This window comes from Podarcis erhardii (genome assembly GCF_964252035.2).
Source record: "Podarcis erhardii genome assembly, chromosome: 17".
In the NCBI taxonomy this organism is placed as follows: domain Eukaryota; kingdom Metazoa; phylum Chordata; class Lepidosauria; order Squamata; family Lacertidae; genus Podarcis; species Podarcis erhardii.
Window position 1 is genome coordinate 5,459,375 of NC_138515.1, and position 22,880 is coordinate 5,482,254.

The 22,880-nt window shown below is 43.7% G+C and overlaps 1 protein-coding gene and 2 long non-coding RNA genes across 4 annotated transcripts in view; all 3 read left to right on the forward strand.

The window, feature by feature from the left end:
• The window catches only part of LOC309332571, a 264,539-nt gene that overhangs the window by 14,888 nt on the left and 226,771 nt on the right, over positions 1 to 22,880 (forward strand). The window lies entirely within an intron of this gene.
• On the forward strand, positions 13,134 to 17,753 carry ABT1 (activator of basal transcription 1). 2 transcript variants are annotated; one of them, XM_081845498.1, is made up of 4 exons: positions 13,134 to 13,275; positions 14,037 to 14,387; positions 14,796 to 14,971; positions 15,931 to 17,753. In XM_081845498.1, exons 1-4 carry the CDS (start codon positions 13,149 to 13,151, stop codon positions 16,267 to 16,269), a joined length of 993 nt encoding a protein of 330 aa, XP_081701624.1. In that variant the 5' UTR covers positions 13,134 to 13,148; the 3' UTR covers positions 16,270 to 17,753. The 2 variants fall into 2 exon arrangements, with proteins under 2 accessions (XP_081701624.1, XP_081701625.1); XM_081845499.1 differs by having other exon boundaries at positions 13,134 to 13,245.
• LOC309332706 lies at positions 20,931 to 22,751 on the forward strand. Its single transcript, XR_014152302.1, has 2 exons — positions 20,931 to 21,752; positions 21,789 to 22,751. It is a non-coding gene; the product is annotated as an uncharacterized lncRNA (long non-coding RNA).

Below are 22,880 nucleotides of genomic sequence, written 5' to 3' on the forward strand. Positions count from 1 at the left end.
CGATTATAAGGTAAAGGTAAAAGTACCCCTGACCATTAGGTCCAGTCGTGACCGACTCTGGGGTTGCGGCACTCATCTTGCTCTATGGGCCGAGGGAGCCAGCGTTTGTTCGCAGACAGCTTCCGGGTCATGTGGCCAGCATGACTAAGCCGCTTCCCGCCAGAGCGGTACCTATTTATCTACTTGCACTTTGATGTGCTTTCAAACTGCTAGGTTGGCAGGAGCAGGGACCGAGCAAGGAGAGCTCACCCCGTAACGGGGATTCGAACCGCTGACCTTCTGATCAGCAAGTCCTAGGCTCTGTGGTTTAACCCACAGCACCACCCATGTCCCTAGGAGCGATTATACTTTGCATGAATTCTTCTTACTGTTGCCTCTGACATTCCTATTCATTGCCATTTGCCATGGATTTTCCCACCCTGCCCAAACTTTCTCCTTTTTCCAGCTTCACTGTCTCCAGTACTGGACCAAGGAGATCATTTTTATGACCTCAAAAGCGAATAAACCAGTTGTGACTCTCCTCCGTGACTCATTTGTATGCAAGTTTAGTCACTTGTTACACTTTGCTTATCACCAGGAACCTGGGAGATCTCGACGGCATTATCGTTTTGACTGGTACGATTTCATTAAAATGCAAATTTAATTGCCCTGCACACAGAGAAATACCACAGAGATTATCCTAAGGCCAATTAATTGCCCAAAGCTGCTGCAAAATCTTTTTGTGTGCGCTGGTCCAATTTTTGCTTCAGATACCCAAGTAATTCCCACCCCCAAAACTGTTTCCACATTACCACTTGACTGGTGCTATTTATAGGCTTGCCTTTTCTAAGAGCATCACACCAGGGCTGCATTTAATGAGGACCTCTGTTAAGTTGCATGACACTGCTTCAAAGATGCTCTTTTATGCTCCATATACTCACTTTTTTTTTTAATTAAAGAAGAAGAAAGTTGCCGTAGATCTCTAAGCACTTGGCATCCGTGAGCAAGGCTTTCTCATCTTGCATCTGGGCCTCCATTTATTTCTCAGTCATTTGTATTGCTTACTCTTTTTTAACTCACTGGATCTTATGTGCCAGCCCATCCTATTTCATGATTACACAGAGGGATATGTTATTCAAAGCAGATTATTCTGGGGGTCCTGATGATGAGCATTTTGTGGCCTCGTAAAAGCCTGCAGTGGCAGATCAAAATTCCTGAAACGTAGGGCTTATCCACACTTGGTTTGTCCTGCCGCTTTCCCCTGGGGAAACCCAGAGTTTAGTGCTAAATTGGAACTAACAGCAGCTGGGTTTTCTGTGAATTGCTGTTTGTTCCGATTAGCGCTAAAGAGCAGGTTTTCTGGGGAAATGCAGCAGGGGAAGAGCAAAACTGTTTGGATCCGTGGCTACAAAACATGGGGCAAATGAAAGTGTGGACGAATCCATTACAAAGCTGGAGGGTGTTGAGCTAGTGTAGATGTGAGCTTTCTCTTACATTGAGGTGGGAATCTGCTCCCCCCCCCCCCCCCCGTTTGGGAGCTGTAGAGGTTTTTATATGTTGCTGTAGATCTGTGGATGTAAAATGCTTGGGTTCAATCAATGTTACGATTTAATTAGAACTGGTATGTTAGGAGCAGGGAAAGGCAGACCCAAGTGTGTATTGGGGGTCGTAAGAGGTGTGGTGGTCCCAATGATAAGCCTCTGTAATTATCTTTTTTTTTCCCCAATAGATTTTTATTGAGATTTTAAAGGTTACAAAAAAAAAAATAAAGAACATATTTAAACAGAAAAAATAAAAATAAAAATACAGAACAATACAAGAACAAAGAAAAAAAACACACAAAAAAGATGCAGATAATTAAAAAAAACAAATCAATCCTTTACATAACTTTCTTTCCTTTGCTTATTTCCTTGACCTCCTCACACCTCCCTTTTTTGTATTGTAATTCAATTAGATATTTTAGCAAATCCTTTCCATCTTTATTTTTATCCTAATGATTTATCTTAATATACTATAATTTTACATTCTGTTCTTTCACCAATTAGCAATCCATTTTTACTTAATCCTTTATATCATTTCTGCTAAAACCACATTACTTCATTCCAACATCCTTCTAACATTCCTTAATTTTACAATGTTTCTGTAGATAATCTTTAAATTTCTTCCAATCTTCTTCCACCAACTCTTCTCCTTGGTCTCGGATTCTGCCAGTTATTTCCGCCAGTTCCATATAGTCCATCACCTTCATCTGCAATTCTTCTCGGGTGGGTAAATCTTGTGTCTTCCAGTACTTTGCAATAAGTATTTTTGCTGCTGTTGTGGCATACATAAAGAAAGTTCTATCCTTCTTTGACACCAATTGGCCGATCATGCCCAGGAGAAAGGCATCTGGTTTCTTCTGAAAGCTATATTTAAATACCTTTTTCATTTCATTATAAATCATCTCCCAGAAAGTCTTAATCCTTGGGCATGTCCACCAAAGGTGAAAGAATGTACCTTCAATCTCTTTACACTTCCAACATTTATTATCGGGCAAATGATAAATTTTTGCAAGCTTGACTGGTGTCATGTACCACCTGTAGATCATTTTCATTATATTCTCTCTTAAGGCATTACATGCCGTAAACTTCATACCTGTGGTCCATAACTGTTCCCAGTCAGCCATCATAATGTTATGTCCAACATATTGTGCCCATTTAATCATAGCAGATTTCACCGTTTCATCCTGAGTATTCCATTTCAACAGCAAGTTATATATTCTTGACAAATTCTTAGTTTTAGGGTCTAACAGTTCTATTTCCAATTTTGATTTTTCCACCTGAAAGCCAATTTTCTTATCCAAATTTTAAGCCTCCATTATTTGGTAATAATGAAGCCAATCTCGCACTTTGTTTTTTAGTTTTTCAAAACTCTGCAGTTTTAATCTGTCTCCTTCTTGTTCCAAAATTTCCCAATATTTCGGCCAATTGGCCTCCATATTGAGCTGTTTCTGAGCCTTTGCTTCCATTGGTGACAACCACCTTGGAGTTTTGTTTTCAAGCAAATCCTTATATCTTATCCAGACATTAAACAGTGCTTTCCTGACAATATGGTTTTTAAACGCTTTATGTGCTTTGACCTTATCATACCACAAGTATGCATGCCATCCAAAGATATTATTAAAACCTTCTAAGTCCAAAATGTCCGTTTTTTCAAGAAGCAGCCATTCTTTCAGCCAACAAAATGCAGCTGATTCATAATAAAGCTTAAGGTCTGGCAGGGCAAATCCACCTCTTTCTTTAGCATCAGTTAGTATCTTACATTTTATTTGAGGCTTCTTGCCCTGCCAGACAAATCTAGAAATATCTCTCTGCCACTTCTTGAAACAATCCATTTTGTCCAAAATTTGCAGTGTTTGAAACAAAAACAACATCCTTGGCAATACATTCATCTTTATCGCAGCAATTCGGCCTAGCAATGATAACTTCAAATTTAACCATATTTCTAAATCCTTTTTCACTTCCGTCCAACATTTTTCATAATTATCTTTAAATAAGTTCACATTCTTAGCAGTCATGTTAACCCCTAGGTATTTCACTTTCTTAACCAATGTTAATCCTGTCTCCTTCTGAAACCTCTCTCTCTCAATCACTGTTAAATTTTTCTCTAAAACCTTAGTTTTCAGCTTATTCAACTTAAATCCCGCAACCAGACCAAATTCTTGAATCAATTCCAATACTCTGTAAGCCTCTGTAATTATCACATGTAAAAGCTACTGAAAAAGGCACACTTCCTGGGTTGTGTATTAGGACAGTAATCTTCACAAACAACAAGTGTTAACTGAAAAGACCTCTTTCCTTGTGAGGTGACCACCTGGGGGGATTTGAGGTTCAAAGCATTGAAAGGGAAAAGTAGGACTAGGTGTGAAAAGCTAATCCCCTTTGAGATAATAAGCTTTAGCCCATTGAAGAAGGGACCTTCCCTGGGTTATAAAAGAGACCAGAATTTATGCCAGGGGAGAAGCAACGGGCTTGGAGTTTTGCTGGGATGCACCGCGCAGTGTAAGATAAGCGACACTGATGCTCTTACTATGACATGAGCTGGTGCTTTGGGGGCTGCTGCCACTGTGACTGTGAGCCCCTCTATAAGCAGGCTCAGGTTGTACATTTGTGTAAATAAACCATATATCCTAAACACCAGGGGTCAGCAAACATTTTCAGCAGGGGGCCAGTCCACTGTCCCTCAGACCTTGTGGGGGGCCGGACTATGTTTTGAAAAGAAAAAGAAATGAACAAATTCCTATGCCCCACAAATAACCCAGAGATACAGTGGTGCCTCGCAAGACGAAATTAATCCGTTCCGTGAGGCTCTTCGTCTAGCGGTTTTTTCGTCTTGCGAAGCAAGCCCATTGACAGCTTAGCGGATTAGCGCTATTAGCGGTTTAGCGGCTTTTAGCGGATCAGCTGATAAGCGGCTTAGGGCTTAGGAAAAGGGGGAAAAAGGGGGGGGAAACCCGCAGGAACTCGCAAGACATTTTCGTCTTGCGAAGCAAGCCCATAGGGAAATTCGTTTTGCGAAGCACCTCCAAAACGGAAAACCCTTTCGTCTAGCAGGTTTTCCGTCTTGCGAGGCGTTCGTCTTGCGGGGCACCACTGTACATTTTAAATAAAAGGACACATTCTACTCATGTAAAAACACGCTGATTCCCAGACCGTCCGCGGGCTGGATTGAGAAGGTGATTGGGCCATATCCGGCCCCCGGGCCTTAGTTTGCCTACCCATGATAAAGACACTTCAGCCTCCGTGGTGCTTAATTTTCCAAAGGAAGCTTAAACCCTGGGTGAGCGCCAGGCATTCCTGAAGTCTTGCGTACCACTCGGCAGAGATTGGGGTGATATATAACATTATTATTGAATGGAGACATTTCCGCATGATGTTTCGGACCTTTGTGGTTAATTAGGATGGCCTTGTGGCCTTCCTTTCAGAGGGCAGTTCTCTATTTGAAGGGCAGTCTGTCTGGTCCAAATGCAGTTTCAAAATGAAGAATCTTAAGAAAAGAGGGTTGTAGAGGCCCTGAGGTTACCCATCAACAATTATAAGCACCCGCTGAGCAGACTGAGCTGCTACACAGGTCACCTACTGAGACGTCTTGGGTAGGATTCACCTTGAAACTCTGTCAACAGAAGCCCTGCACAAGAGATTTTCCTTGTGCAATGCGCCTTCCCTCGTCTTCCCATGCCCCCCTGAAATTGACTTGGGGACTCCCCAAAACAGCATATCAGGAGAGGGAAGATGGTTCCATCTGACAGGCTGATACATTTGTACAGATTGAACATCTGCAGTAGTACAACCCTTGTGTTGCATTATTACAGATAGTGATCGTATCTACATTTGCCGCTATGCACATATAAAATTTACCATGCTTTTTTCCCCACGCTGGCCAATGACCCAGAAAAACTGTCTGCAGACAAATGCCGGCTCTCTCAGCCTGTAAAGCGAGATGAGCGCTGCAACCCCAGAGTCGTTCGTGACTGGACTTAACTGCCAGGGGTCCTTTACCTTTACCTAAGTGGCTACTCGAGGGGTTTGCATAGCTTAACTGAGGACAGAACCACACCATACACTTAAAGCCCGACTTATCTAGGAAGCCCACAAGGGAGCAATAGCGCACCCCCCAGCAAGTGGTATTTAGAGGTGTGCTGCCTTGACTGTGGAGGTGGAAAAGCCATGGTGTGGCTTGTAGCCATGTTGGTAGCTGGCTCCTCCGCAAACCTGCCTTTAATCCCATTTTAAAGCAATTGAATTTACAATTCAAATAACAATTAACAATGATAATAATTTATTTGTACCCCGCCCATCTGACTGAGTTGCCCCAGCCACTCTGGGAGGCTTCTAACATATATGAAAACATAATAAAACATTACACATTAAAAGGCTTCCCTATATGGGGCTGCCTATAGATGTCTTCTAAAGCAGGCATAGGCAAACTTGGCCCTCCAGATGTTCTGGGACTACAACTCCCATCATCCCTGACCACTAGTCCTGTTAGCTAGGGATGATGGGAGTTGTGGTACCAAAACATCTGGAGGGCTGAGTTTGCCTATGCCTGTTCTAAAGGTTGTATTCATCTTGTTGACATCTGCGTTCCACAGGGTGAATTTCTTTTGACTACCCTGAGTCTTATTTACTTATTAAGTTAATACACTGCCCTTCCTCCAGAGATCAAGAAGCAATTCTGGGACTCTTTTTGAAGGAAAGATCTTTCCTTTTCTCACTATCCACTTTCTCCACACCCCATGATTAATTTTATGCTCCTCTTATCATGTCTCCTCTTTCTAGCTTCCCCCACTTCCCCCTTTTTTGTCATAACTTTGTGTTTTTCCCCCTTGCCCTTCATCTTTCCCGAGGCCCTTTTTGCATCCAGCTTTGCAAGATCTTTTCCGAGGCACCTTTTTGTGCACTCGGCTTCAAGAGCTCCTTCCTTCCATCTGGGCTCTGTATTTGAAATAGGACATGTGCCTTCCTTCCCAGGAAGACACAGAAAAGCCATAGACTTACGAACAAACCCAGTCGGAAGAATGTGTCGTCGCTGCACTACCAGGAACTTCCAGGACACGGATTGGACTGTGTGCGCATTGTCAAAGTGCAAGAGGTTTCGCCATCGATAGGATAAGGGCTTGGAGCGCCCCACCATAGGTGCCAATCCCCTGGGGCCATGTGTGCACGAGCACCCACAAAATTCCGATGAAGGAACCGGGCACCCACAAATTTCAGTGCCAGGGCCATTTACGTTGCATGGCACCAGGACCAGATTTAGGTTTGACGAGGCCCTAAGCTACTGAAAGTAATGGGGCCCTTTATATGTCCAGCTGTCCTTTGTCAACAACAAATTGTTGCTGTTTTTGTGTTGAATATATGCTATATGGTAACTTATGGACTAATATTTATCTAAAGCCATTTGCAACCAGTCCATGCAGAAAGTAGGCACCCTATATATAGAAATGAGCAAACCAGTGATATTTAGGGAGCAGGCTAGCAGATGGGGCCCATTACTTACATCATAGGAGCCTACACAACACAAAACACTGTTGCTGTATGTAGGTTTTATTTTATTTGTTTTTTATCTTATATTTTGGAAATGTGCATCCAGTGTTTTTTTCTTGTAATTTTTTGGGGGGCCCCCAAGAGAGTGGGGCCTTAAGCTATACCTTCTTTAGTTTATACGTAAATCTGGCACTGCCGCTGGGAGAGATCATCAGGGGGTTTGGGCTGGGTGTTCATCAGTATGTGGATGATACCCAGCTCTACCTCTCTTTCAAGTCAGAACCAGTGAAGGCAGTGAAGGTCCTGTGTGAGTGCCTGGAGGCGGTTGGAGGATGGATGGCGGCCAACAGATTGAGGTTGAATCCTGACAAGACAGAAGTACTGTTTTTGGGGGACAGGAGGCGGGCAGGTGTAGAGGACTCCCTGGTCCTGAATGGGGTAACTGTGCCCCTGAAGGATCAGCTGTGCAGCCTGGGAGTCATTTTGGACTTGCAGCTGTCCATGGAGGCACAGGTCAATTCTGTGTCCAGGGCAGCTGTTTACCAGCTTCATCTGGTACACAGGCTGAGACCCTATCTGCCCGCGGACTGTCTTGCTAGAGTGGTGCATGCTCTAGTTATCTCTCGCTTGGACTACTGCAATGCGCTCTACGTGGGGCTACTCCAGAATGCTGCAGCTAGACTGGTGACTGGGAGCGGCTGAGACCACATAACACCGGTCTTGAAAGACCTACATTGGCTCCCAGTATGTTTCTGGGCACAATTCCTCGGAAGAGGAAGAACGTATTTCATATTTTACAGAAACAACAATTGGACTTGATTTGCTTGCAAGAGACACATGTGACAAGAGTACACAGAAAACTACTTATCAATAAAAAACTAGGACATGAATTTATCTCATCAGACAGAGTGAAAAAAAGAGGAGTGGTTATATATGCAAAGGACAGATTGATGCCGAAACAAATATTTAAAGATGAACAAGGAAGATACCTGGCAATCGAAATTCAGTTACAAGGTCAGAAATTTCTGATTTTAGGAATTTATGCACCAAATGAAGGCAAATCTGAATTCTTTAAAAAGCTACATGAGACTTTGTTGGATTACATGGACTCAAATATAATTTTGATGGGAGATATGAATGGAGTTGTATCTACAAACATGGACAAAGCGCAAAGACAAGTAATTTCTAAAGACGGAAGGTTACTAAAAACATTCTTTGAAATGACTGACAATATGGACTTAGTTGACATCTGGAGATTAAAAAATCCCCTTGAAAGAGAAGGAAGCTTTTTCTCTGAAGCTAAAATGACCTGGACGAGAATTGACCAAATATGGGTTACTAGAGGACTGGCATCGAAGATAAAAAAAGTAGAAATCTGCCCAAAGACTTGCTCCGACCACAATGCTGTGAAGATGGAAATGAATCAAACAACAGCTGCACATTTAGATGGAGAATGAATGACTCTTTATTTAGAGATAAAGAATTTTGCAAAAAGGCCCAAAAAACACTAAGAGACTACTTTGAAATTAATATGAGGACAAATGTGGAAAAAAGAATAATCTGGGACGCAAGCAAAGCGGTTATGAGAGGTCTCTTGATACAACAAAATGCAGTAAAGAAGAAAAGCCAAAATGAGAAAAAGGACAAGATTCTAGAAAAGATCAAAGAAGGAGAAAAGAAATTGAGATCAAAACCAAAGTCTCAGGAGATCTTGCGAGAAATTAAACTATATCAAATTCAATATATGGAACTGATGAATCAAGAAATAGAATGGAAAATCAAACAAATGAGACAGAAAACGTTTGAATCTGCTGATAAATGTGGGAAATTCTTGGCTTGGCAATTGAAGAAGAGACAAAAACTAAATACGGTGACAAATTTAGAAGTGGACGGAAAGAACATTAACAATCCAATTGAAATTAGAAGCTGCTTCCAGAGATACTTTAAACAACTATATGCACAAGGGCCAGAAAAAGAGACTGATATAGAACAATTCTTGAAGAAAAATGGGATGAAGGAAATTTCATGTCAAGACAAAATACTTCTGAATCAGAAAATAACTGAACAAGAGATAGAAGATGCCATTCAAAATATGAAACTAGGCAAATCTCCGGGACCTGATGGACTGACCTCCAAATACTATAAGATTTTAAAAGAATGGCTAACACAACCATTGAAGGAAGTCTGCAACGAAATTCTTGAGGGGAAAGAAGCACCTGATACGTGGAAAGAGGCTTATATCACGCTTATACCGAAGACAGAGACTGAAAAGACCCAACTGAAGAACTACCGCCCAATATCTTTACTAAATGTGGATTACAAAATTTTTGCTGACATTCTAGCTAAAAGACTGAAAAAAGTTTTGATGGGGGAGATTCATAGGGATCAATCGGGCTTTCTCCCGAAAAGGCACTTATCAGATAATGTAAGGAACATAATAGACATTTTGGAAATGCTAGAAGTGAATATAAATACAAAAGCTGTTCTGATATTTGTGGACGCGGAGAAAGCCTTTGACAATATTTCTTGGACCTTTATGAAGAAGAATCTCCATGGGATGGGGGTAGGCCAAGGTTTTGAAAACGGTATAGGCGCTATTTATTCTGAACAAAGAGCAAAGCTAATTGTAAATAATGTTATTACAGAAGAACTTAAGATAGAAAAAGGGACACGTCAGGGGTGCCCAATTTCCCCACTGTTGTTTATTTCGGTCCTGGAGGTTTTGCTGAATATGATAAGAAAAGACCAGCTGGTTAAAGGGGTTCAGGTCGGAGCGAGACAATATAAATTGAGAGCTTTTGCAGATGATTTGGTACTTACATTGCAAGAGCCAGAATCTAGTACGAAAAGGGTTCTAGAATTAATGCAAGAGTTTGGTCAAGTGGCAGGATTTAAATTAAATAAATTAAAAACTAAGGTATTAGAGAAAAATCTAACAGTAAGAGAGAAGGAAAAATTTCAGGATGAAACAGGTCTAACTGTGGTTAAGAGTGTAAAGTATCTGGGGATTAATATGACAGCTAAAAATGTGAACTTGTTTAAAGACAACTATGAGAAATGTTGGAACCAAGTGAAAAAAGATTTAGAAATTTGGGGTAACTTGAAACTTTCTTTGTCTGGCCGAATAGCAGCAATTAAGATGAATGTATTGCCTAGAATGTTATTTTTGTTTCAAACATTGCAAATTGTTGACAAGATGGAGTGTTTCAAGGGATGGCAGCGAGACATTTCTAAATTTATCTGGCAGGGCAAAAAGCCCAGAATAAAATTTAAGATTTTAACTGACGCAAAGGAAAGGGGGGGATTTGCCCTGCCAGATTTGAAACTTTATTATGAATCAGCAGCTTTCTGCTGGTTGAAGGATTGGCTGCTTCTTAAAAACACAGACATTTTAGATTTGGAAGGTTTTAACAACTCTTTTGGGTGGCATGCATATTTGTGGTATGACAAAGTGAAGATTCATAAAGGCTTTAAAAGTCATATTGTCAGGAAAGCATTGCACAATGTGTGGATTAGATATAAAGACCTACTGGAGAACAAAACTCCAAGGTGGCTTTTATCAATGGAGGCAAAAGCTGTGAAAAGACTTAATATGGAGTCCACATGGCCGAAATATTGGGAAATTTTAGAACAGGAGGGTAGTAACTTTAAATTGAAGAGTTTTGAGAAACTAAAGGACAAAGTTAGAGATTGGCTTCACTATTATCAAATAATGGAGGTTTACAAGATGGATAAGAAAATTGGTTTCCAGGTGGAGAAATCTAAATTGGAAACAGAATTGTTAGAATCCAATACTAAGAACTTATCAAAAATGTATAACTTGCTGCTGAAATGGAATACGCAGGATGAAACTGTTAAATCAGCTATGATCAAGTGGGCACAAGATATTGGTCACAATATTATGTTCGCTGACTGGGAAAGGTTGTGGACCACCGGCATGAAATTCATGGCATGTAATGCCTTGAGAGAAAATATTATGAAAATGATATATAGGTGGTACATGACCCCAGTCAAGCTTGCAAAAATTAACCACTTGTCAGATAACAAATGTTGGAAATGCAAAGAGAATGAAGGTTCATTCTTTCACCTCTGGTGGACACGCCCAAGGATTAAGGCTTTCTGGGAAATGATATATAACGAAATGAAGAAGATGTTTAAATACACTTTCCTGAAGAAACCAGAGGCCTTCCTCCTGGGCATGGTTAGTCATGTGGTGTTAAAGAAGGATAGAACTTTGTTTTTATATGCTACAACAGCAGCAAGGATTCTCATTGCAAAGTATTGGAAGACATCAGACTTACCAACCCTGGAAGAATGGCAGATGAAGATGACAGATTATATGGGACTTGCAGAGATGACGGGCAGAATCCGAGACCAGGAGAAAGAGACAGTGGAAGAAGATTGGAAGAAATTTAAGGACTATCTTAATAAATACTATAAGATTAAGGAATGTTAGATTGACGTGGATTTAAAAATATGGTGGTTTTCAGAGATATTAGAGTATGAAAAGGAATGGAATTTGTTAAAAAAAATTGGGAAATAAGGGAATGGAGTTGCTGACGGGATAATGAAATTAGAATACAAAACGGTGAGGTATGAGGAAGTCGGGGAAATTAGGTTGAGAAAATAATTTTTGGAATTATACTTGTTTTTTGTTTGTGTTTGTCTTTATTGTAATTGTTTTGAATTGGTATGTTTTACTGGAAAATTCAATAAATATTATTCAAAAAAACAAAACAAAAAACAATTCAAAGTGTTGGTGCTGACCTTTAAAGCCCTAAACGGCCTCGGTTCAGTATACCTGAAGGAGCTTCTCCACCCCAATCATCCAGCCAGGACACTGAGGTCCAGCTCCGAGGGCCTTCTGGCGGTTCCCTCACTGCGAGAAGCCAAGTTACAGGGAAGCAGTCAGAGGGCCTTCTCGGTAGTGGCACCCACCCTGTGGAACGCCCTCCCACCAGATGACAAAGAGAACAACAACTACCAGACTTTTAGAAGACATCTGAAGGCAGCCCTGTTTAGGGAAGCTTTTAATGTTTAACAGATTATTGTATTTAAATATTTTGTTGGAAGCCGCCCAGAGTTGCTGGAGAAACCCAGTCAGATGGGTGGGGTAATTTATAAATAATAAATTATTATTATTATTATTATTATTATTATTATTATTATTATTATTACTGCATGGCACCTACGGCCCCGGCACCCCCCAGTCACGGGGCCAAGCTGGCACTCCTGGCCCTCACCCGTACCTTGTGACCTCAAAGCTCACTTTTTAATTTATTTATTTTTATTAAAAAGCCTATTAATTTTGCACATAGTTTAGGAAAAAAATAAAACGCAACAGGAGAGAAATGGTGAACGGCATTTTGGTGGGCAGCGGATGGGAACAATGTAGGAGACTGGGCTGCCGTAGGCTTCGCAGAAGCGATGCAATAATAGGAGAGTGTTATGTAGTGAAGTTTCACCCTGGGCCAGCAGGGGGATACTGTAGATAGTTTTCACTCAGGTCTGTAGATAGTTTTCACTCAGGTCCACGTCAGTTATTTTAGGCGGGAAACCCTGGGTTGTTGTTGCTACAATGTTGACAGTCGGCTGCCTATAAAAGCAGGCCGGCTGAGCTGTTTGCAGTCAGTTCTATTCCAGCTTACAAAATAAAGAGCTGCTTTGGAGAAATCGCTGTGTCGTCTGCTATGTCAACCCACAACTTAACAGAGAGGAACTGGAAATGAGCGCGGAATGGGAGGCATTAAAAAATATCACAGCAATTCTGCAAAAATCATGCCTTTCCCCCTGTTTGCCATATGTCCGCCGAGAATGCAGCTGCGCCCTGCTCGTGGCTACAGCGGACCAAGGGGCTGCACTGGCTTCCTCGACCCTGAAAAGCAGAGAATCGGGCGCTTTGGCAGGAATTGCGGCAGCTTGCAACACCGCTCGGAGGTGTTTGTTTTTAAAGCAGTTTTTTAGCTGCTTTGTGCAAAGGAAAGAAAAATAAATAAGTAAATACATCAATAAAAATTCAATAATGATCTCTTCAGACGGGCCTAAAAATTCTCCTGGCTGAGTCGTGCCAAACCAGAGGCGGCTTCTCCTTTTGCATGGAGTCGGAGTGGCTGCGCATGTGTGTCACTCGTCGCTTTTCCTATCTCTATGGGGTGGGGAGGCGGGGCTTGGACTTCCTTTTACCGCCTTCCTTTTGCGACAGCTGCCGGAAGTGAGCGCCGGAAGTGCTCCGCGCAGATTCCAGGTGGGCGCCGGGCGGGAGAGTTCTTCGCGGGTACGGAAGGGAGCGAGTGGCGGGGACGGGACGCGGTCGAGGCAGGGGAGGGGAGCGGAGGGGCATGGAGGTTTAAGGCGTAGACCGGCTTGGCATGGACACGCGTGCGCGCACGTGTGAAGGCGTGCACGCAACATCATGCAGGGCAGCAGCACGTGTGAGCGCCTTTATTGTTCCTTCCACACCCTTTGAGAACCACTGCTTTATGCTGTATTGTTAGCATTGTGTTCGGTCTACCAGGCCACAGTATAGCGCCCGAGAAGCAGACAGGACTGGGCAACGCAGGCTTCCATCATCCTACCCAGTAGTGGCTGCTGCCAGCCAGGGCTTATGGCAGGGGTCAGCAAACTTTTTCAGCAGGGGGCCGGTCCACTGTCCCTCAGACTTTGTGGGGGGCCGGACTATATTTTGAAGGGGGGGGGGGGAATGAATGAATTCGTATGCCCCACAAATAACCCAGAGATGCATCTTAAATAAAAGCACACATTCTACTCATGTAAAAACAGGCTGATTCCTGGACAGTCTTCGGGCCGGATTTAGGCGGCGATTGGGCCACATCTGGCCCCCGGGTCTTAGTTTGCCTACGCATGGCTTATGGGATAAGGAGCAATATAAATGTCAAGTGACAATAAATGTCATGCACTGAGACATTGAGGGATCCCCATGGGTGGCAGTGGGGGTCTGGGTGTTAACATGAGGCATTCTCTCCCTTGCAGATTCCTGAGTGTTGTTATTTTTTGAAATGTCTCTTCTCCTTGCAGGAAGAAAGCAACCTCTCAGTGCAACCTTCCCTTTTCCCCCCAGCGCCAGCCAGTATAATAATAATAGCAGTAAGAGCATCGCTTGGATGCCTGATCAAGGTGTAGAGAAGTGTCAGGAGACACCAAGAGCTGAAGACTTGGTAATGGATGTTGAAGAGGAAGAGGCAGAGACTGACCAGAAGGAGGAAGGAAGTGAGGTTCAGTTGGATCTCTCCACTGAAGATGGCGCCAAAAAAGTTGTGCCAGGCATAATTTACCTTGGTCACATCCCTCCTCGCTTCCGGCCACGACACGTCCGTAACTTGCTTAGTGTGCATGGTGAAGTAGGACGTATTTTCCTGCAGCCTGAAGGTGAGCCTTCTTTGTGTGTACTGGGGAGCAGTGGGCAGGGGTGGGTGGCTCTGCCAGTCAGCTGAACAGGATCAGGCAGAATAAACGCCATGGTGAAAGGCTACGAAGCAAAATATCATGTTGGATGCAGGCGCCTTAGAACCAGTGTCAGCATCTGGTATGGGGAGCGTATGAAGGACGTGGAGATGAGTGTAGAGAAGCTGATTTCAGAGTGTTATTTGATTTATGATATGTATGCCACCTTAATTGAAGCGTTGAGCAATTCTTACATTTTCAAAGGGTGTGAAAAAAACTACAGTTGAGTGAGAAATCTAGAAGCCAGTGGATGTGTGGACTGAAGTTGCATTTAAAACTAGGCCATTGTCACATTCTGCACAAACCTGTAACCCTCCTCTCTGTGTCCTGCAGAGCGATTTATACGAAAGAAAAAGAAGAAAGCAGGTAGCAATGCCAAGAACTTCACTGAAGGCTGGGTAGAATTCAGGGATAAACGTGTGGCAAAGGTGGTAGCTGCCAGTTTGCACAATACACCCATGGGTGTCCGCAAGAGGAGCCGATTCCATTATGACCTCTGGAATATGAAGGTAAGTGGGTGCTGAGGGCTGCGCCAGTAAATAAGGATTACTCCCTTCGCATCTAGTTGATCTTGTGACTTAAACTCTCCGTTGAAGGAATGAGGTGTAAAGTGACCTTTCTCAAGGTACCGGACCTTCCCTCTCACAAAAGCCTCTCTCACATCCATCTTCTATTCATTAATGTGGTGCAAAACAAACTGCTTTACAAAACTATGCTTGGAAGGGTGGGCACAAATATCACAGTGCTTCTTGCTCCCAAAGCCCAGGGAGCTGGGGGGTGGGGTGGAGAAACAGGGATGGTCAAGTCCAGAGTTGACCCTCGAAGTAATATTTCACTTCCAAGGAGAAGAAACAATGAATCCATGTGTGTATCTTTTCATATGCAAACAGCATCGCATTGGCAAATCAGCTACATTCTGGAATAGCAGTGGGCTGCTGCCAAATGTAGGTCATGAGGGGATACTTTTTGGGGAGTACAGTCATTTCTCTGCTCCCATTCCAGCTCCTTTTGATGATGCCAGATCATCCAAGTACGAGTTCTCCATATCACTAAAATGTTTAATGCTGCATGATTATGGAGATTAACCCACTGAGCAGGGGTCCCCAGACTAATGTCTGGAGAACAGAGGTGCTTCTTGATCATTCAGACGTTGGCCATTCCTGGTTGCACGATTGTCAAATCTTTTAAGCCTACATTTTTAATAAAGGGAAGGAAAAGAGACCACAGGACTCTATGCACTGTATAAAGAATCACTCTTAGAAAGTGTTAAGAAGATGCTGTACCTCTGCTGTTGGAGGCGGCACGCCTTTAAATGCCCGTTGCTGGGAGTGGCCTGTGGAGGACGTCCCTCTTGCAGGCTTCCCATAGGGGCATCTGGTTGGCCACAGTTAGAAGCAGAGTGCTGGACTCGGGCCTTTGGTCTGATCCTGCCAGGCCCTTCTTAAGTTTCCTTGTCTTTTGTCCCCAGTATCTGCACCGCTTCAAGTGGACTCACCTGAGCGAGCGACTGGCCTATGAGCGTCAGGTGCGGCAGCAGCGCATGCGGGCCGAAGTTTCACTGGCCAAGCGCGAGACTAATTTCTACCTGCAGAATGTAGAGAAGAGCAAGCGCTTTTCAGAAAAGGGCAGTCGGGGAGGACAGGAGGAGAAGAGCTGGGGCTTTGTCCAGCGCCAGACTGAGGAAGAAATCCAGACCAGCAAAGGGAACAAGCGCCTGAAGAAGCAGTTGGCCCGGGCTGCTGAGATCCAGCAGAAATCCCAGTCAAACAGCTCTCTGCTATCCAAGATCTTCAATATCCAACAGTAGCGCTTGTCCTCTGGAATGTCAGATTTGCTGCTGACCCTGGTTTAGCTGCTGGCTGCTGGGTTTTTATAAGCCAAGCAGACTCAGTCTATTCTTGAACCTGCCAAAGCAGGCAGGGGAAGTTCATTCTTTGTTGCACGGCACATTTTATACATACGCTGTGGTTGTAAAACTTGTTGATCTTTCTGCTGTGCGGAGCCTCTTTTTAGAGAGCTGTCCAGCTTTGCCTGAACAGCATTAAAGCTTTCCCCTGTGGGGATTTGGCAAAGGCTTGCTCTTTTGGTTGTTCTCTTGGTGGCTGAGATTGGTGCTGGCCGTCCCACCTTGCCCAGTCCTGAATCAAATTCAGAAGTTGATCCAGCAGAAGAGTGTGCTGTTCTAGATCAGATGCTGTTGCGGGGGAGGGGAGCTGAAACTAGCTGGAATCCAGTTGCTAATAGGAACCTTGATCTTCATTTAGAAATTGGGGGAAGGGGGGAGAGGAACAGACCAAGCGCTGCCTTTGTGGACATTTCAGTTCTCTGCCGCTGATCATCCAAGGTACTTTGGAATGAGATGCGCCAAATGGGGATTCTAAGTGTTTTGGTGACATTAAGGTGATAATAATGTTAAGTCAACATGCAGCTGATATTTGAAACAGACATCAGGGGCTAGAACAGCAATAATCACACAGACCCCATGAAAATGTTATTTTTCCAAAAAGTATTGAATTGGGTTTGGGATCAATCATTTTCATATATTGTCCAAAAATGTGGTCTGTTACTACTGGAATTATTTAAATTTTTCATTGTTTTTATTTTGCATTTCACAATGTTTCAACAATAGAAATTAAGCCTAAGCAGACTCCACCTACATTAGGAATTATTTCCATTTTTAATGTGTGTGTGTGAGAGAAGGCAGGTACCAACTGGTAAATAAAAAAATCATTTTGAAGCACTGGTTATGTCTGTTCCTTAACCGCAGTGTGTGGACATCAAGTGGGAAGTGTTCTAAAGTAGTATCCGATTCCCTGTTTAGGTAAAAGAACAGTTGGATTATTGTAGCTCCGGTTTGAAATGCTCAGCATTTCTCTGGTAAGCCATACGCTATATGATACATACAGCTTCATTATGCAGGAAAAGCTTGAAACAGAATTAGAGTTTTGCAGGTCCACAAACTCAGTTGAGGAGTTGGAATTGTGTCTGGTACTTGGAGCCCAGAAATCCCGATGAAAGCTTCTACGTTTCCATCCAAATGCCTTTTCTCTGCTGGGATATGATTGATGTGTTTTAGTTCTGCAATGTGGCTTCTGAATCTTACCTCCAGAGTAGGAGGGAGACATGGGAAGGCATAGAAACAAGCTGGCATAACGATTAACTTTGAGTTTACATATGAAGCGAGATTCATTCTCGGCCTCTTCTGCCTCTAAGTGAAAGATGGAGAGGTTCCTGCTGTATTGATGTGAGAAGGCAGACATAAAAATAAAAGCAATTTGACAAGCTCTGAAAGACTTTGAGAATTCCTTCTCCCTTCACTCCACCCTTTTCCTTCAAAACTGAACTATTTGTATCCCCTTCATGTTGTCCTAAATAAATGATTTAACCTCTCTTCGTCTGTATTGCCAGTCAGGATTCAGGCCCCATCACGGCACTGAAACTGCCTTGGTTGCATTGATGATCTCCGGCAGGCTATGCAAAATCCTCCTCGTCCTGCTGGATTTCTCAGTAGCCTTTGATACAGACCATGGTATGCTTCTGGACCATCTAGAGGAGTTGGGAGCTGGGGACATAGTTATCCAGTGGTTCTTATCCCTCCTAGGCTGTGTCCAGAAAGTGGTTTGGAGGGGGGGGGACAAGTGTTCAGACCTCTGGGAAGTCACTTGTGGGGTGCCTCAGGGCTCTGCGCCCCCCATTTTTAAACATCTACATGAAGCCTCTTGAGACAGACCATCAGGGGAGTTGGGGTAGGTGTTCACCAGTATGTGGATGATACCCAGCTCTACCTCTTTTTAAACTGGAACCAGTAAAGGTGGTGAATGTCCTGTGTGTCTGGAGGTGGTTGGAAGATGGGTGGTGGTTAATGGATTGAGGCAGAGTCCTGACAAGACAGAAGTATTGTTTGGGGGGGGGCAGGTGTGAGGAATCCCTGGTCATGAATGGGGTACTGGTGCCCCAGAAGGACCAGGTGCGCAGCCTGGGAGTCATTTTGGACTCATAGTTGTCCATGGAAGTACAAGTCAATTCTGTGTCCAGGGTGGCTGTCTACCAGCTCCATTTTTAGTATGCCAGCTGAGACCCTATTTATCTCAAAGTGGTTTACAAAAGATAAAAAGAACATCGAGAAAATTTGCTGCATTTCCATTTTGCCCAAATAGAAAGGCTTGTGGTTGGTTTGCATCATAGAACCAGGGGGTCATCTATTCTAGCCCAACCCCCTACAATGAAGATTTCTACACTGTGTGCTGCAACATATCAGTGTCGGCTGCAGTTTGTAGGTGTGCTGCGCAAACACTCCCCACTCTCCTCCAAGGGCTGGGAAAGGGTTAGTTTAACCTCTGGTTTGCTAGTAAAGCTAAATTACTGTGTTGCCAAATGATGCATGTCTAAAAAGTATGTCACTAACATGAAAAGTTTGGAAAGCTGCCCAACAATGTAGAAATCTCTACACACAGTCCCCCATCCAATTTGAAACTACTGGACCTTGCTTAGCTTTGCAAATGTGTTAGCAGTTTTATAGCTGCACCACTAGGCATCATTTTCATTTTTTTAATTATTCTATTTCTTATCTGCCCTTGACCACAAAGCCCCAGGTTGGGTTTTATAGCAATTTAAAAATACTGTACAATCATACCTCGGGTTGAATGTGCTTCGGGATGAGCACGTTCGAGTTGCGCTCCGCAGCAACTAGGAAGTAACGGAGCGCGTTACTTCCGGGTTTCGCCGCTTGCGCTCAAAATGATGTCACACACATGCACAGAAGCAGCAAAAAGCAACATATGCGTGCGCAGACATGCCGTCGCTAGTTACGTTTGCTTCTAGATGCGAACGGAGCTCCGGAACAGATCCCGTTCGCATCTAGAGGTACCACTGTATTAAAACAAAACAGTCAAAAAGAACAGGGTAAATCCTAAAACATGTCTCGGGGGGTCAAAGGCCATTCAGATATGCATCTTCAGCAACTCCAAAGCAAACTCTTAACAGCCCCTTACTGAGGCCCGTTTTGTGGGCCAGAACCTCATTGCAGCATGCATGCAGAGGCCAACATGCTGCAGGATGCATTTCACGAGCATTTCCTTTCCATCCAAAAGGCTGCTTTGGGGACAAAGATGTGCTTTTGGCTGCATTGCAATGGCAAGGGATTACCACAAGGGGGAGGCAGAGTATGCACAACCTCTATACCAGAGGCAGGGACTCTTTTCAAGTCGGAGGGCCACATTCTCTCTTGGGCAACCTCCTTGGGGCCGAATGCTGGTGGTGGGCAGAGAAACAAAAGTGGCTTTTATTTTTGTGTATCAAGCTGCATTCCAGCCGATTAATGCACTCAGGGGAGGCAGCAGCAGGGAACCTGCGCTGCAGACTGCCTAGAGGGCATTGGTAGAGCTTGTGATTTGTTGGTCCCCCTTGAATGCTCTGGAAGGGGCAGCCTGAGGACTTGCCCTGGAATCACACAACTTGAGCAGCTCCTTAGGCCTTCAGTTTTAGCAGGTCTTAGAGGCCCCTCTAAATAAAGCTCCTGTTACTGAACTATCGGTTCCTGTTCTTGAACCCAGAAACGTTGCTCTCACTCCTGCTGTGCAAAGCAGCAAACCCATTTTTCCGAGTGCGGGTCCTTACCCAGACCAAACTGCCCCGTCCCAATAGAAGAGGGAAATAGCAGCAAGCCTTACAGGAACCCCAAGGTGTACAAAAAATTATTACGGGAGGGGGGAATCTCGAAAGGGAAAACCCAGAAGCAGCTCAACATGGACTAACTTGAGCAAAGGAGGGGGGGGGGATGGAGCACCGCAGAAGCTGCTGGTGGCTGGAACCCTGAAGAGGAGCACTCTGCACAGCCCATTTTGCAGCAGGCTACCTTTGTATGCACCAGAGGTCAGCAACCTAAGGCCCATGGGCCAGAAGCAGCCCACAGAGGCCGTTTAATTGCCCCATGAGCCAAGCCGCCCGGCGAGTCCCTGCAAGCTGCATTAAACCAGTGCAGTGCAGCGCAGGGACACTCTTCTGCGGCTCAGTAAATAACTTCTGCACATGCCCAGACACCGGAAATTGCATCTGTGCATGTCCATGGCTCCAGAAATCGCTTTTGTGCAGGCACAATTTTTGGCATCTGGGCATGCGCAGAAATGATTTCTGGCGCAACAGACATGCGCAGTGACCCAGCCCATGCCCAGTAAGCCTTGCTGACCTCTGGTATACAGTCTTACCTTGTAAGTCGAACGCCTTGAGTCAAACGTTTTGGCTCCCGAACGCCGCAAACCCAGGAGTGTTCCAGTTTGCAAACGTTCTTTGGAACCCGAACACCCGACGCGGCTTCCGATTGGCTGCAAGAGTTTCCTGCAGCCAATCAGAAGTTGCACCTTGGTTTCAAAATGTTTTGGAAGTCAAATGGACTTCCAGAACAGCCTCCATTCGACTTCCCAAGGTACAACTGTGAATTTTTAAAAGGGGGGAAAATCTTTAGGAATGAGGCAAAGAGGTTAACACCACATGAGCTGATAGCCGCAGGGGTGTCCCTAAGAGGGGGGGAGGCATGTGCCTGGGAGGGGGCAGGAAGGTAGAGATGAGAAGCCCCATTGTATCTACATCAGAATCTGTGTATGTTCATGTTTTTGTGTGCAGCTCCCAAGCCCTTGTACACAGCCTACATGCATAAAGCTTGTCTATATGTAAAGATTACAGAGGTGGTCAGTTTAACCTCTGCAGCTTGGGGCTGGACTGACCACTGCCATCCTTCCCCATCTGTATTCAATCTACACCTTCAAGATACTATTACCTCCTATGAACTGGGCCAGGTTCTGAGATCCTTGGGGGAGGGCCCTCTTTTGGTCCCGCCACCCTCACAAGCACGGCTGGCAGGGACATGGGACAGGGCCTTCTTGGTAGCTGCTCCCAGACTTAGGAACTTTGTGTCTTTACAGCACAGTTGAATTCTAGAATTTGATTTTTCATTTAAAATGCCTCCCTCCCCTGCCCTTCCTTTTGCAGCTGCAGTAAGAGGGCAATTGTTCTATTGGTAGAAGTAATAGTAGAAAAACAGCCTGTTCTCTTATTTTTTGAAGCAACACTTCTAGCAGTGTGAAATGGCAGGTTGTGCAGTACACAGCACCTTGCAGTTTAACATCTGTGCTTTTAGTTGCTCATGCATTAAAGAAGGTGCAGCTGCCCCTCTTCTCAAGAGAGCTGTGTGTTCTTGAAAGAAGCTGAAACCTTAAGAATGTCACCGGCCAACAAAAATTTAATGACATTCCCAAAAGGCAAAAAAGTGGGGGGTACAGTAATTACCAGGAACAGGTACCAGAAAATAGGGGTACTAATTACCAAGAACAGGTACAGAAAATAGTACTTTTGACAAGTCAATCTCTGAGCACAAGTCAAATGCAAGTATGTAGCACGATACTTAAAAAATGTATTGCTATCAAAGGAACTGCACAATTTGCAAAAGCAGTTAAAATAATGCACAAATACATTTTATTTCTGAGCTCTGCAGATCTTCAAAAAAATTTTCCTATGAGGAAATATAAGACTATTGACACTGCTTCTCAACAGGAAATGGTGTTGGCATCGTTCAGGCATGCATGTCCTACTTCTAAAAAAAGAAAGAAGAGTTTTTCAACCTTCTGGTTCCAGAGAATTCATTTTCTTCCTGGTCAAGTTGCCAACTCTAAGCTCCCTTGTGACACAATCAAATATAGTGTTTTAGATTGCCGTTTGCTTTTCACCACTTTCTTCCTGACAGGAAACATTTAGGTGGCAAAAGTAAACAATACAACCCTTCCACAATTAGTTCTATAATAAATAAATAGATAGAAAAACTGTGAATTGGAGGTGCCCCCCCCCAATCCAGATCAGGACCTTGCTAGTGAAGCAGGAGGTAAGTTATCTATTTCAGGCCCAATACCTCGTTTTCTGCCTGTTGGATTTCAATCTGACTCCATGCAGATCAAAGATACCTGAAATAATCAGGTAGAAATAAGGAGTCATTATTTGGTTCCGTAGATCTAATTGTCATTGAGTGACAAAGAATGCTGAAACTAGTCTATAATGTATCCTATTTTAACCTGAATTATACTGTTTCTGTAATTTTTAAATTGATTTTCTTGTTTTTTTGTAAACTGCTTAGATGGCTTCCCCTTTTTAAAATGTTTGATATTTTACTGTTTTATGTGTGCTGGAAGCCACCCAAAGTGGCAGGGGAAACCTAGCCAGATGGGTGGGATATAAATAGTAAAATCATCTTCTTCTTCTTCACAATCAGTATGTATAAATTTTAGGAAATACCACTGCTTTTTTTATATATATAGTCACAGGAAATCCTGATTGCCAATATCCCATTTCACATCTGGATACATCCTCAGCTTCTCATTCTTGGCCTTTGTACATAAAATCAATCAACCCTACTCTGGGCTACTTTGGGAGGGA

Coding starts and splice junctions, on each gene's coding strand:
- ABT1 (XM_081845498.1), top strand. CDS start 13,149: ATGGGGTGGGGAGGCGGGGCTTGGACTTCCTTTTACCGCCTTCCTTTT. Junction 14,388..14,795: donor TATTTTCCTGCAGCCTGAAG/GTGAGCCTTCTT, acceptor TGTGTCCTGCAG/AGCGATTTATACGAAAGAAA. Junction 14,972..15,930: donor ATGACCTCTGGAATATGAAG/GTAAGTGGGTGC, acceptor TTTTGTCCCCAG/TATCTGCACCGCTTCAAGTG.